Genomic DNA, 13676 nt, shown 5'->3' on the forward strand with positions numbered 1-13676 from the left:
TCAGTGGTGTTGGATGAAATACTAATACGTTTTTTTCACTCAAGCAAAAGTTGCCTAACAGTAGGCTATCTCAAAGTAATATAGCAATACAATTTACAAGTAGCCTACAGTATAGTATTGCCAGCAAAATATAGGCCTGCTTACAGTACCAAAGTAAAAGTTCACTTTATTCTTTTAAATGTCTAGCGTTAATGAATAGCAGATATCCAAAATAGGGCTTAAGTGGTTAAGTTTTAAAATAATAGGCCTACGCAAATTAACTGTAGCCTACAGTCTAGAGTAGGCCTAGATACTGTTGTAGGCCTAGTAACAATACATTAACTAGCCATACAGACAGTCTATTGTTGTAATAACAATAGAGGCCTAATACATTAGTTTTAGGTAGTAAGTAGTAATAACTATAATAATTGTAGTGAAAGTACAATATTTGCATGTGAAATGTAGAGGTAATATAAAACGATTGTGTCATGTCCCTCAAAATAGTAGCAATACAGTACTTGAATAAAAATGCTTAGTTGGCACTGCAGGTCAGTCCTTTAAATTTATTTAATTTCATAATATTTATGCATGTATTTACAAATATTTCCATAACAAGATATAGGCCTACTTACTTTGTTGCTCGTTCAACTCCTACTGAAAATGGATTAGAGCTGGCAACAGGTGTTTGGATTGATTTGCAGACAGCTGTCAATCAGTGACTGTAGGCCTAATCACTCAGTCTATCAACACTCAGCTGCGGTTTGGATAGCTAAATCAAATTATATAGGTGTGTACATCTAAAAACAAGACAGTAGAAAGCAATGTGTGATATATGTCTTTTATTTTCCATAAGATATTATTTTACAATGGTCTCAATCATTCAGAAATAGTGTATATTAATATGCTTGTCTACTCGGCTCCATTGACTCCAATGCATTCACCGCAGTGTCTGCTTCAGTTTGCAAGGCTGCCACCCATTGTGACGAATCTGCCGGCTGGAATTGCAGACAGTCTTCACGTTCAGAAACGTACTTTGTGCTCTTTGGATAGCTCTATAAAATTACACAGTGTATACATAGAAAAGCAACACAGCAGACAATAATGTGTTATATGTCTGTTATTTTCCAGAAGTGATTATTTTACAATGGTCTCAGTCGTTCAGAAATAGAGTTTGTTCGTGTGCTTGTCCACTCGGCTCCATTCACTCCAATGCATTCCCCGCAGTTTCGGCAGCAGATTGCCACTCACTGTGACGAATCTGCCGGCTTGAATTGCATGGTAGAGAAAATGACGTTGGTGTCTCTTCCTTCTCTGAGCTTCCTTGCCCTGGACCAGGAAATGAAACCCAATGCATTATTCTCATAGACATTTCTTAAAGTATTTATTTAAAGACGGTTACGCCGCGGACAAAGCCAACTCGAGTCGTGACAACTCATGACAACACAAACAATATTTTGGACCAAACAAATAATTAGAAAGAAGAAAAAAACGGCAGGTTACAACACTTTTTTTGTTGTTTTTCTTCTTTGTAATTATTTGTTTGGTCCAAAATATTGTTTGTGTTGTCATGAGTTGTCACGACTCGAGTTGGCTTTGTCCGCGGCGTAACCGTCTTTAAATAAATACTTTAAGAAATGTCTATGAGAATAATGCATTGGGTTTCATTTCCTGGTCCAGGGTAGGAGGCGGGACTGCGACGCTCTATTACTGTGAGTGTTCTTGGTATGACCCACCTGGTATAAAATGGTGGCTAAAATCTAAAATTGTTGCCACGAACAATTTAGGCATTTAGCAGACACTCTAAATCCAGAGCGACTTACATTAAGCAATAACAAAAGCATGGCAATACATCACATACATAAAAAGTCATGAACATGCGTAAGCTAAGAACGTAACCGTGGAATATCTATATAATGAAACTATACAATACTATACTATACATATATACTATAAAGTGCTATGACTACATAAAATGCAATTCCAGTGCTGTCTACGTAACATTCTATAAGTCTGTATAAAATGCTATCTAAGTCTACATAAAGTGCTTATCTAAGGGGCTAGGGTAAGTGCTACGGGCCATGATGGAGTCTGAAAAGGTGGGTTTTCAGACTACGGCGGAAGATTGGGAGTGAGGCTGTGGTTCTGATTGTAATGCGAAGTGCATAGTTTTGGAGCCAGAAGGGAGAAGAGTTTGGGACGTGTGGAGCGTTGTCCTGGTGGACAAGACCGAGTCTTTGCCACGGACGTGTGTGGACATGTTGGCGAGCCCTGGCAACCGCCTTACATTATTACTATTATTAATGATTACTAGATCTGCATATATGAGCCGGCCAGCAACTCTGTACTTCTGACCTCACTGACACCAGATTAATAGACAGTTTTCTGAAAAACCCATGTTTCTATGTCAGTGGTGCTCAACCTTTTGCCCAGATTTATCAGAACTTGTCCACAGACCCCCATCTGAAAATATGTGGTTTCAGGGACCCCCCCCCCCCAGACGCAAAGGTATGAGTTAAAACGTTCATTGTGAAAGAATATATTCAAAGGTTTGCGCCAAATTTTAACGATTTTTCCAAAAATAGCAGATCTACAAGCTCGTCTGTGCCGCGCTGCGAGCTTGGGCGGCTGTGGCTCAGGAGGTAGAGCAGGTCGTCCAATGATCCCTGGGTCGGCGGTTCGAATCCCGGCTCCCCCTGTCCACATGTAAAGTGTCCTTGGGCAAGACACTGAACCCTACATTGCCTCCAATGAGTCGGTCGGTGTGAGCTCACCACCATTGGTGTGTGAATGTGGGAAGTGAGGACGCTGGTGTCGACTGTTCACCGCTTCACCTCCCAATGTATGAATGAACCATTGTAAAGCGCTTTGAGCACTTGGAAAAGCGCTATAAAAATGCAATTCATTATTAGATCACAGTCCAGTATCGTTTATTTTGCAACGTGTTATATGACCTAGTCCTATATTGCGCTGATCAGCACAAATGTTGTTTTACGTCAAATACTTTCTGTACCAGCTAACATTAGCATTTATTAAGGTCAGCTGTGCTGCCATCCACTTCACTTTAAAGGAGAATTCCTGCTAGAAGGCTTTCTTAGCTTTATTTGTTACGTCCCCAGCAAAGAGTTATTTTGTGCAAAAGTGCATTATTGGCTATTTCCCCTAATATAAGCTGTAGTGGCATTTGTTTTCCAAAAATAATAATAATATTTCCACTTCTTTCCAAAGCCACGTTCACCAGTTTGAAGCAGGGTTTAGTGACACGTAACTACAGTGGGCACATAGTGTTTGCACATCCCAAGGGCATAAACTGGACCACGGTACTCACAGAACAGACTCCAGGCAGCGCAGATGAATAATGGAGTTTTAGTGAAGAAAAGCGGCAGTACAGAAAATGCATACAAACAAAAGTATAGCCCTTTCCTTAATTCCTTGCACAAAACACTAAATGTCTTCTGTTATCTTTCTTGGGTTCCAGTAACAGGAAAAATCACGCAATAGTTACGGTCAGAATGTTGTGTTCCAACGTGTCAAACTAGCGTCCGTCTTTCCTCTTTCTCAGTTGCATAAACACACCAATTAACCTCCTCAGCTGCGCATAATAAACATTAAATTAAACTTTAGGGGGCGCTCTTTACCAACTGCAAAACAGCTATAGCTAAGCATGGAAAGCAGGTCATCATCATTATACATAAATGCACTAATAAGGCAAAAATGAAATAAAACATATGAATTACACATAGTAACCACTTTGGCTCTTACATTACCGGCCCCTAATTGAGTAGGCAGGATGCATATCAATTACAAATACAACAAAAAACATATCAAGAGCCAATTTCAACAATCAAATACTGTTCAATAATGTCTTTCTCTTATCGTCTTGGCCTTTTCTTAAGCATCGGCTGAACAAAGCAGGCAAAGCTTGTCAATAGGCCTCTCCAAGGTGTTGGTCTTCGTCTTGATCAGGACTCTGCGGACCAGACCGTTTTTGTCTGGAATAGTCTTTAGAACCCTGCCCATGGTCCATGAGTTACGGGGGGCAGTGTCGTCCACGATCAGTACATCGTCAGGTGCCAGGTTCCTCTTGACTTGAGACCACTTTTGGCGTTCTTGTAGAAGGGGCAGATACTCTTTGGCCCACCGCTTCCAGAACAAATCAGCAATATACTGAGTCTGCCTCCAGCGCCGACGAGCATACAGATCTGCCGTTTGGAACAGCCCTACAGGCATCAATGGCTGTTTCTTCATCAACAACAGGTGATTGGGCGTCAGGGGTTCCAGATCCCTGGGATCCTCTGAAGATGTAGTGATGGGCCTGCTGTTAATGATGGCTTCAGCTTCACACAACACTGTCTGAAGGCATTCATCGTCAAGCGTTTGCTGCTTCAGTACAGAGTGCAGGACCTTTCTCACAGTGCGGATTTGCCTCTCCCAAACTCCGCCATGGTGAGAGCCACTGGGTGGATTGAAAATCCATGTGATTCCTTTCTGCATAAGTGAATCTTGGATTTTGGCTTGGTTCCATTGCTGTATGGACTCGCGGAGCTCCCGCTCGGCACCAACAAAATTGGTGCCGTTGTCCGATCGGAAAATCTTCACTTGTCCTCTTCGGCACACAAACCTGCGCAGTGCATTTATGCACGAGTCCGTGTCCTGGGAGTGTGCAACCTCAATATGTACGGCTCTAATAGTTAAGCAAGTAAAGAGCACGCCATACCTTTTCACAATGCTGCGTCCTCTTTTGACCTCAACAGGGCCAAAGTAATCGACCCCCACGTTTGTGAAGGGCGGTTGGTCAGGCAGCACTCTGTCGGGAGGCAAGTTGGACATCTTTTGTTCCCCAACTTTTCCATGATGTCTGCTACAGACAACGCACTTTGTAAGGAGTCTTCTTATTGCTGAGTTCGCTTTGGGAATCCAGTAACTTTGTCGTAACTCTGAAAACATGTAGTTTCGGCCAGAGTGCCCAATCCTCTCATGGATGTCTTGCAGAATGAGATTAGCAATGTGCATGTCCTTAGACAAAATGACGGGGTGCATAGCCTCTTCCGGCATTGCAGAATTGCAGAGCCTGCCTCCGACCCTGAGCATGCCGTCCTGCAGAATAGGATCCAACTTGTAGGTTGGACTACTTCTTTTGACACTGGCTCCTTGTTTCAGAGCAGACAGCTCGTCGCAAAATCTTTGGTGTTGACTGAAGAGGATAATTTCCTTTTCTGCATCTGTTAAGTCCTTCACTGTCAGATACTTTCTTTCCAGTGTTCTCTTGTAGTCACACATGCTCTGCTCAACTGCATCCTTTAGCTTTGTAGCATCGGTGATAGTCTGAGTCATAGTATTTCTGAGCTCCTGTCGTTTTTTGCTGAGCTGCAGAAGAATCTGTTTGAGCTTGAGCAGCCATGCAACGGCTTTCTTCAGTCGATACCACTTGGAGTAGTGATGAATCATTTTGCTCACAGGACTTTCCGCTGTGTGAGTTAGGTTCACATTCACTGTGACTGATTTCCTCAGTTCAATGTCATCAGGCTTGACCTGTTGTAGATCAGGGTGTTCAGGCCACTGTTCTTCTGGTGTCTGAAAGTAGGATGGTCCACAGATCCAACTGTGGTTCTTCAAGAAGATCTCTGCTGTTTGTCCGCGTGACGCACAGTCTGCTGGATTCAGTGAGGAGTTGACGTACCTCCACTGTATCGATCTTGTGTTATCTCTGATGACAGCAACTCTGTTAGTGACAAAGGTCTTGAAACGACTTGTTTCACTTGCAAGATACCTTAGGACTGTGGTGCTGTCGGTCCAGAAGACTGAGTCCAGCAATTCAAGTTGAAGTTCCTTTTTCATCATCTTGTCCACTTTTACAGCTACGACGGCTGCTGTCAGTTCCATGCGTGGGATAGTGGTCTGCTTTAGAGGTGCCACCCTAGACTTTCCCATTAAGAAAGCGCAGTGTGACTGACCGTCTTCATCAACAAGCCGCAGGTAAGACACCGTCCCATATCCAAGTTCGCTTGCGTCAGAAAAATGGTGTAGTTGGGCTGTGGTGTTGGACCCAAAACCAGTAGGCTTGATAGACCTTCTCACACTGAAGTCAGATAGCTGATGAAGGTCTCTCAACCACTTTAGCCATTTCTGTGCAAGTTCTTTTGTAACGTCTTCGTCCCATCCTAGTTTGTCTTTGCACATTTGTTGCAGGAGCATCTTTGCAGGTAGGGTGAGTGGCGCCAGAAAGCCTAGTGGGTCGAAGATCGAACTTACGACTGAGAGGACTCCACGTCTTGAGATTGGCTTGTCTGCAGTATTGATGGTGAACCTGAATGAGTCATCTTCAGTGCACCATTGTACGCCAAGAGCCCTCTCCACGGGCAGTGCATCCTCACTTAAGTCCAGGTTCTTGAAATCTTTTGCCCTCTCCTCTTCTGGGATCGACGACATCAGCAAGCGGCTGTTGCTGGCCCACTTTGTTAAGTGAAACCCTCCTGTAGCACATAGCGCAGTGAGCTCTTGAACCAGAGCAACTGCTTCCTCTTCACTTGGAACAGACTTTAAACAGTCATCTACGTAGAAATTTCTGAGAACAGTGTCCACTGTCTCGGTCGATGAGTTGCTTCTGTTGTCCTTGGCTGTCTTTCTCAGTGCAAACGTTGCACAGCTGGGCGATGACTTTGCACCAAAGATGTGTACCACCATCTTGTATTCCACAAGGTTCTCTGTGAGGCATCCCTGAGGCCACCACAAAAAGCGCATGAGGTCCGTATCTTCGTCAGGTACCCTGACTTGGTAGTACATTGCTTCGACATCAGCCATGACTGCAACTTCATCCTGTCGAAATCTCAACAACACTCCCACAAGTGAATTTGTTAGGTCTGGACCTTGGAGTAGTATGTCGTTCAGTGAAGTACCTTGAAAGGAAGCAGCGCAGTCGAATACAACTCGCAACTTCTTCTTCTTAGGGTGGTATACCCCATGGTGGGGAATATACCAGGTTCTGCCATCTCGACGACTGTGTTCGTCCTCACGTACCCGAACTGCATGACCTTTGTCGAGCATGTTGTTCACGAAGGTTGTGTATTCCTTGTGGAATTCAGGGTTCTTGCTGAGTTTCCTCTTCAAGTTGACTGCACGCTGCACGGCAACGCTTCGATTGTTTGGCAAGGTGAGACTTTGACTCTTCACAGGTAGGTTGAGATAGTAGTGCCCATCAACCTGATGAACAGAGCTTGTCATCTTGTCCATAAACTGATGGTCCTCCAAAGACATCTCCACCTTCACAGTTCCTCTCAGGAAAGTCGTGGTTGTATTGTTGTATGGTTAACTCTTCAATGCTCTGCAGAGAGATTCGATTAACAGTGAACCATTGTCGTTCATCACTTTCTGAAGTGGCATCCTTATGTTCTTTGAGTGGCCCATTTATGACCCAGCCAAGGGCTGTCTTGACAGCGTACGGTCCGTTGCCCTGACTGTTTATTACTCTCCACGGCTCCATTGCCTTGTGGGCGTTGGTCCCAATCATGAGTCCCACCTTGGCATCAATGTATGGCAGTTTCACCTCTCTCAAGTACGGCCATCTGTCTACATCCCTCTGCAAAGGAATGTTCTGTCTGCTCACTGGTATCTCCTTCTGTGTGAACACTTTGGGCAGGTCTATGAAGTTGTTTTCTTCTAGACTGCTCACTTCCATATCAGAGAGCACGTGACTGTCAATGCTCCCTTTTAGATTCATGGTTTGCAGAATAATCTCTGTCTTTCTGCCAGTGAGGTTCAGCTGCCTGGCTAAGTCTTCGGTGCAAAACGTACCTGTGCTGCCCGGGTCCATAAAGGCATAAGTCTCCACTGACTTGGGACTTTTCTTGGATTTGACACGGACAGGCACAATAGCAAGTATTCCGTCCCCATTACCGGCCCCAGTGTACGCACTGGTTTCTTCATGTACAGACACAACAGCTCTTGAGGTGGTTTGTTCTTTCTCACCGGAACTTTTCACTGGAACTTTGTGCTGGCCTAGAAATATGGAGCAGACTGGGGTGCTTTCCAGAGCACACTTGGCAGCTTGCCTTCTTTTTGCACTCTGAACTTCGGTGTCCCTTAACTAAGCATCCAAAACAGAGTCCAGATTTCTTCAAAAATTCAACTTTGTCGTTGTGTGGTTTGTCACGGAAGGAGTGACAGACTTCCAAAGCATGGCTCTTTCCACAGAATAGGCAATGTTTGACAAGAGCCACATTGAAAGGGGTAGTGTCATTCTTTGTCTTAGAAGGACGCTGTGCTTGTTCTTCGCTTGAGACAACGTTTGTTGCAAAGCTACTCCTTTTAGTTTCACCTTTCTTGAAACCTTTCGCTGGTGCTGTGTTTTTGTCTCTTCTTTCCGCAGCAGGCCCAGCGTCTGCAATATTCCCGAAGAGCGGGTCCATGGTGACTTTAGCCTGCCTTTCAATGAACCTGACTAAGTCCGAAAACTTGGCTCGTCCCCGCCCTCTCTCTTGGAGGTCGAAAGCAGCACCTCTCCATCTCTCACAGAGTTTGTAAGGGAGCTTTGAGATGATGGCTCTCATGTTAGCAGGGTTGTCCATCTCATCCATGTATTCAATGTCCTCCATGGCATTGCGACATGACACAAGGAACAGTGAGAAAGAGTGCAGTGATTTGCCATCTTCTGACTTTATTGAAGGCCACTGGAATGCCTTCTCCATGTAAGCAGTGGCGATCTTTAACTCATTTCCATAATGTTCTGTGAGTAGCTTCATTGCCTCTTTGAAACCACGCGTAGATGTCATATGTTGACAGCTCCTGATGAGATCTCTCGGCTCTCCCAAAGTATATTGTTCTAGGTAGTAGAGTTTGTCTGCATCGTTCTGTGTCTTTGATTCAATTGCGTGTTCAAACGCTCTCATAAAGGATCTGTATTGGAGTGGGTCGCCATTGAACACTGGGATGTTCACTTGAGGAAGATGAGAAATCTGTTGTTGCCTTGCAAGCATCTCCGTAATGTCGTTCTGCCTCTGCATCACTTTAACTATGTTCCCCATACCATCCTCTTGTTGCTGCTCACCATAGGCGTACTCCTGCCTTGGTGGCTGATCCTGATATCTCACAGACCTGACATCAGCAAAGCCAGGTATATACTGTGGTACCGAGCCCGTCGTCTTGCGTCTGACATCGGCGGCGTGTGGCAATGAGCCCATCTGCCTTTGTGGGTGAGTAGGAGCCGAAGTAGCGCCCTCTTCAGGCTTCACCCGTCGTGGCAACGAGCCTGTGTTTCTTTGCTGCTGCACAGGAGCAAAAATAGCGCCCTCTTCAGGCTTCATCTGCCGTCGCATGTTGTGCTGTGGGGCTTCAAACTCTGAATAAACCTTGATTTTTGCAGTAGACTCTGCAATAGCGGTTTCCACTTCCAACTGTGCCATTTTAGCATTTAATTGTGCTTGTTGTAAATCCAATTCTTGTTGTTTCTGTATGGCAGCTGCCTTTGCGATTAATGCTGCTCTGTTGGCTTCTTCCCTTAAACGAGCTGAGGAAGCTGCTGAAGCACCGCTGTGCCGGGAAAGACCACTGACAGACCCATGTCCAGTACTGGATTTGTCTGTTTTGCGTTTTAATGTGGACACCACAGAGACACTGTCCATGGGGGTCACATCTTCGTCACATTCCTGTGCCGTCGTAAGCCGTCTTTGTTTGGCTTCCACTATCCATTCATTTGTCTTCTTAATAAAGTCATGGAAGTAGTCTAGTTTTGGTTGAAACCATTGTTCTTGGTCTGCATTTTGCTCTTCCTCATTAATGAAAGGCAGCACAACTTTGTTTGCTTCAATGAAACCTTCAAGGATTTGTTTTAGGTTCATCAAAAGGACATCTTCAATTTCCTCCACATTGCAATCATGTTCCATAAACATTTCAATTTCTTTCTCCTTTGCAGTAAATACTCTGAGCTTGTATCTCCTTGCATTCATGAGCCTGTGCAGTTTGTCTTCTAAGGCCTTAGGGGTAGGCTTTGGTTCCCTCTTATGGCCAGGGTCGAACACTGCACCCTCTGATTGCATCGTGCTCTCGTCTTCCATAATGACGTCACCAGCTTTACGTGAAACCGAGCTACTTATGACAGTTTTCCACAAAATCGAATATAATCTTCAATTAAACAGTCACAAGTTCCACAAAAAACGGTTTCAAACTTGCTGCTGGGTGCATATGTTGCTCAGAAGGCACTTTCTAGAGTTTTCCATTCATGTGGAAACATTGACTAATGTAGTGGCATTTGTTTTCCAAAAATAATAATAATATTTCCACTTCTTTCCAAAGCCACGTTCACCAGTTTGAAGCAGGGTTTAGTGACACGTAACTACAGTGGGCACATAGTGTTTGCACATCCCAAGGGCATAAACTGGACCACGGTACTCACAGAACAGACTCCAGGCAGCGCAGATGAATAATGGAGTTTTAGTGAAGAAAAGCGGCAGTACAGAAAATGCATACAAACAAATTCCTTGCACAAAACGTCTTGTTATCTTTCTTGGGTTCCAGTAACAGGAAAAATCACCCAATAGTTACGGTCAAAATGTTGTGTTCCAACGTGTCAAACTACCGTCCGTCTTTCCTTTTCTCAGTTGCATAAACACACCAATTAACCTCCTCAGCTGCGCATAAACATTAAATTAAACTTTAGGGGGCGCTCTTTACCAACTGCAAAACAGCTATAGCTAAGCATGGAAAGCAGGTCATCATCATTATACATAATGCACTAATAAGGCAAAAATGAAATAAAACATATGAATTACACATAGTAACCACTTTGGCTCTTACATAAGCCCTCAATGGGGGTTGGGTTTAACAGCAAAACCAGCACACCACTGGTTTCCAAAAAGGTATTGTCTAGAAGACCGTCATAAATGATTCACACACACACCAGTTTGATATGAGGGTAAGTTTATTTTAGAGAGTGGTGGATAGGAGGGGGTTGTCCCTTTTTTCTCCAAGCAGACACTGCTTGGAAAACACTAATTTTTGGACAGGAGGTCGTTCCCACTGGGCCTGCATGCAACCCCCCCCCCCCCCCCCCCCTTCGAGGCAGAATTGAAATGCCACCGACGTTTGGCAAGCTTTACATGGTCCGACCTCCTTAATGGGGCTCCACACAGCAGACCATAGCTTAGGCGTCAGACCTAGATCGTCAAGGATCCGTCGGAAACAAAGATACAAACAAAATAAATTATACACAAAACCTCAGATGTGGGGTCCCGCGGCCAGATACATAATCAACTGACAAAGGTGTGAGAACAGCTGCTCTATACAGGCGTGATGTTCAGGTGACCACACAGATTGACACACGCTTGTTCGGTCAGGAAGTTGTTCTTGTTGGCGAGGCAGCCCCCGTACATGAACCGCTCGCAATTATTTGTGTCTTTGTTGAAGTGCCACCGAGGCATGAGGGCATAGCACCCAATAGGCCCAACGTCCTCAGGATCCAAACACCAACTTTCGTCTGATGGAGATAAAAAACAATATGGCCATTAAAACATGACAATCACTGGAGGAAGAAGGACTAATATGTTTTAGAGTAAGTCTTCATTATGGTACTGTCACAAGTAAGTCTGGTATTCAAAATGGACTTACAAAAGCCATCAAAATAAAGTACCAAAAGTCATTGTGCAGAATGTCACAAGTGTTCATAATGTATCTATTTTCACATAGCCAACGTATAGGGATGAAAGCGGTTCATGCTCGTTTTGTAGTAATAGTCAAGAGAGTAATATTTGCCTCCGAGATGTAGAAGAATTGACATTTTAAAATAGGCCGCTTACTCTTGTAAAGTTGAAATAGAATTTTTTAAGGAATATTTATTTTTAAAATAACAATAAAAAGCAAGGCTTTTGCACACCTACAGGTGCACAAGGGTCCATTTGATTCTAAACTATCATTTAGCTGGGGACCCCCTGGAACTCCCTCAGGGACCCACCCCGGACCCTGCTGCTCTATACACACCAGGCGTGATGCACAGATCGCCACACTCTTGTTCGGTCGGGAAGTTGTTGCGGGTGGTGTAACAGCCTCCGTACACGAACTCTTCACACGTCTTTGATGTAGAGTTGTAATAGAAGCGAGGGATGGAAGCGTCGCAGGGTCCGGCGTCCATGAGATCATAACAGGGCCCAGGGTCTGATGGAGATAAACAGCATGGAATGCTCAAATTACATTTTCTGTTGGACAACATTAGCCCAAAAGAAATCGCAAAAATAATCATAATTTGTTTTATGATCCTTTAGCCTATACCGTATTAAGGTATAGGCTATAAGGCTTATAGGTTCATCAAAATAACATATTATAAATAAAGTATTATATAAATTGTGGATCATGGTAAATCCAGGGGTTGAAAGTTGGAGTACCATTAAAAACCTTTAAGGCAAAACAAATCTTATTTTTTAATTATGCTTTAAGAAGCATGAATGTGTCAAACTAGGGGGTTTTCATGATTCTGAATCCATTCCAAGCATTAGTTTTGCACGAAAAACACTCCTTGGGCTAAAAACGGCCATAGCCTCATGCCCAAATACACGCACACGCACATACGCACAACACACACACACACACAGAGACATATATTGAAAACACAAACACACACACCTGATCTGGCTTCTGTCAGAGTCATCACAGCACAGAGAAGTAGACCCACACTCAGCATCATGTTTGAAGATGGTTGCCTTGAGAAAGAGCGGTTGAGATATCTCTCAAGAGAAGTAACAAGGAGGCAAGGCGGATTCTCAAACCTTCAGTAGACTACGCTGTGTACGTCGTCCTTCCTGTGTTGAAGTGTTGAAATGCAGCAACAGAAGCACTTTTATATCCAGTTTGTGATCAGCATGTGGGCGTGGCAGTCATTCACTCCCTCCCCCCGAGACCACGTGCCCTATTAGAGACAAACAGGGACAATGCGCAGACATTCATCTGAATACACTAGTTTCTTCTAATTCATTATCGCTGGCCAGCTTGGAAGTGACTGTGGGGAGTGGTGCGTTTTATATGTGTGTCTCTAGTATATCTGAAGTCCTGAGCATGGACATTGGAATTGTTTCAAACATGATGTTCAATTGATTGTTGGTCACCTGTCCTCTCCTGTGCTGGCAATCCTCCTGTTGATTGGGAGGTGCCAAGCGCTGTAGAGGAGAGGGGTGTTTGTTCCCGTTTTATATTGTAAATGTTCTAATTATAGCAGGCCTATATCATGTGTTTGTAAAGTGTTGCTTGAAATATGAAATGTAAATTGTATATGGTTTAAGTAATGGTGTATAACTTATGGGCCTTAGTTTGCCTTGTTTAAGTTAATTGCTACTAATTACTGTGAGTGTTCTTGGTATGACCCAACTGGTATAAAATGGTGGCTGAATCTGCAGGCAGTAAAAAAAAATCAAAAATTGTTGCCACGGACAATTTAGGCATTTAGCAGACACTCTAAATCCAGAGCGACTTACATTAAGCAATAACAAAAGCATGGCAATACATCACATACATAAAAAGTCATGAACATGCGTAAGCTAAGAACGTAACCGTGGAATATCTATATAATGAAACTATACAATACTATACTATACTATACATATATACTATAAAGTGCTATGACTACATAAAATGCAATTCCAGTGCTGTCTACGTAACATTCTATAAGTCTGTATAAAATGCTATCTAAGTCTACATAAAGTGCTTATCTAAGGGGCTAGGGT

At 43.7% G+C, this 13676-nt stretch overlaps 1 protein-coding gene across 1 annotated transcript; it reads right to left on the reverse strand.

Annotated features, from left to right (window-relative positions):
- Positions 1-10870: 10870 nt before the first annotated feature.
- LOC306927955 (BPTI/Kunitz domain-containing protein-like) lies at positions 10871-12779 on the reverse strand. The gene is made up of 3 exons (XM_079507854.1): positions 12583-12779; positions 11944-12117; positions 10871-11443 (listed from the first exon to the last, which is right to left on the reverse strand). The coding sequence occupies exons 1-3, from the start codon at positions 12641-12643 to the stop codon at positions 11247-11249; spliced, it is 432 nt and encodes a 143-aa protein (XP_079363980.1). The 5' UTR covers positions 12644-12779; the 3' UTR covers positions 10871-11246.
- Positions 12780-13676: the final 897 nt, after the last annotated feature.

This window comes from Electrona antarctica (genome assembly GCF_951216825.1).
Source record: "Electrona antarctica genome assembly, chromosome: 8".
Taxonomy (NCBI): Eukaryota; Metazoa; Chordata; class Actinopteri; order Myctophiformes; family Myctophidae; genus Electrona; species Electrona antarctica.

Coding starts and splice junctions, on each gene's coding strand:
- LOC306927955 (XM_079507854.1), bottom strand. CDS start 12,643: ATGATGCTGAGTGTGGGTCTACTTCTCTGTGCTGTGATGACTCTGACA. Junction 12,118..12,582: donor TCTGACAGAAGCCAGATCAG/GTGTGTGTGTTT, acceptor TATCTCCATCAG/ACCCTGGGCCCTGTTATGAT. Junction 11,444..11,943: donor CGATCTGTGCATCACGCCTG/GTGTGTATAGAG, acceptor TATCTCCATCAG/ACGAAAGTTGGTGTTTGGAT.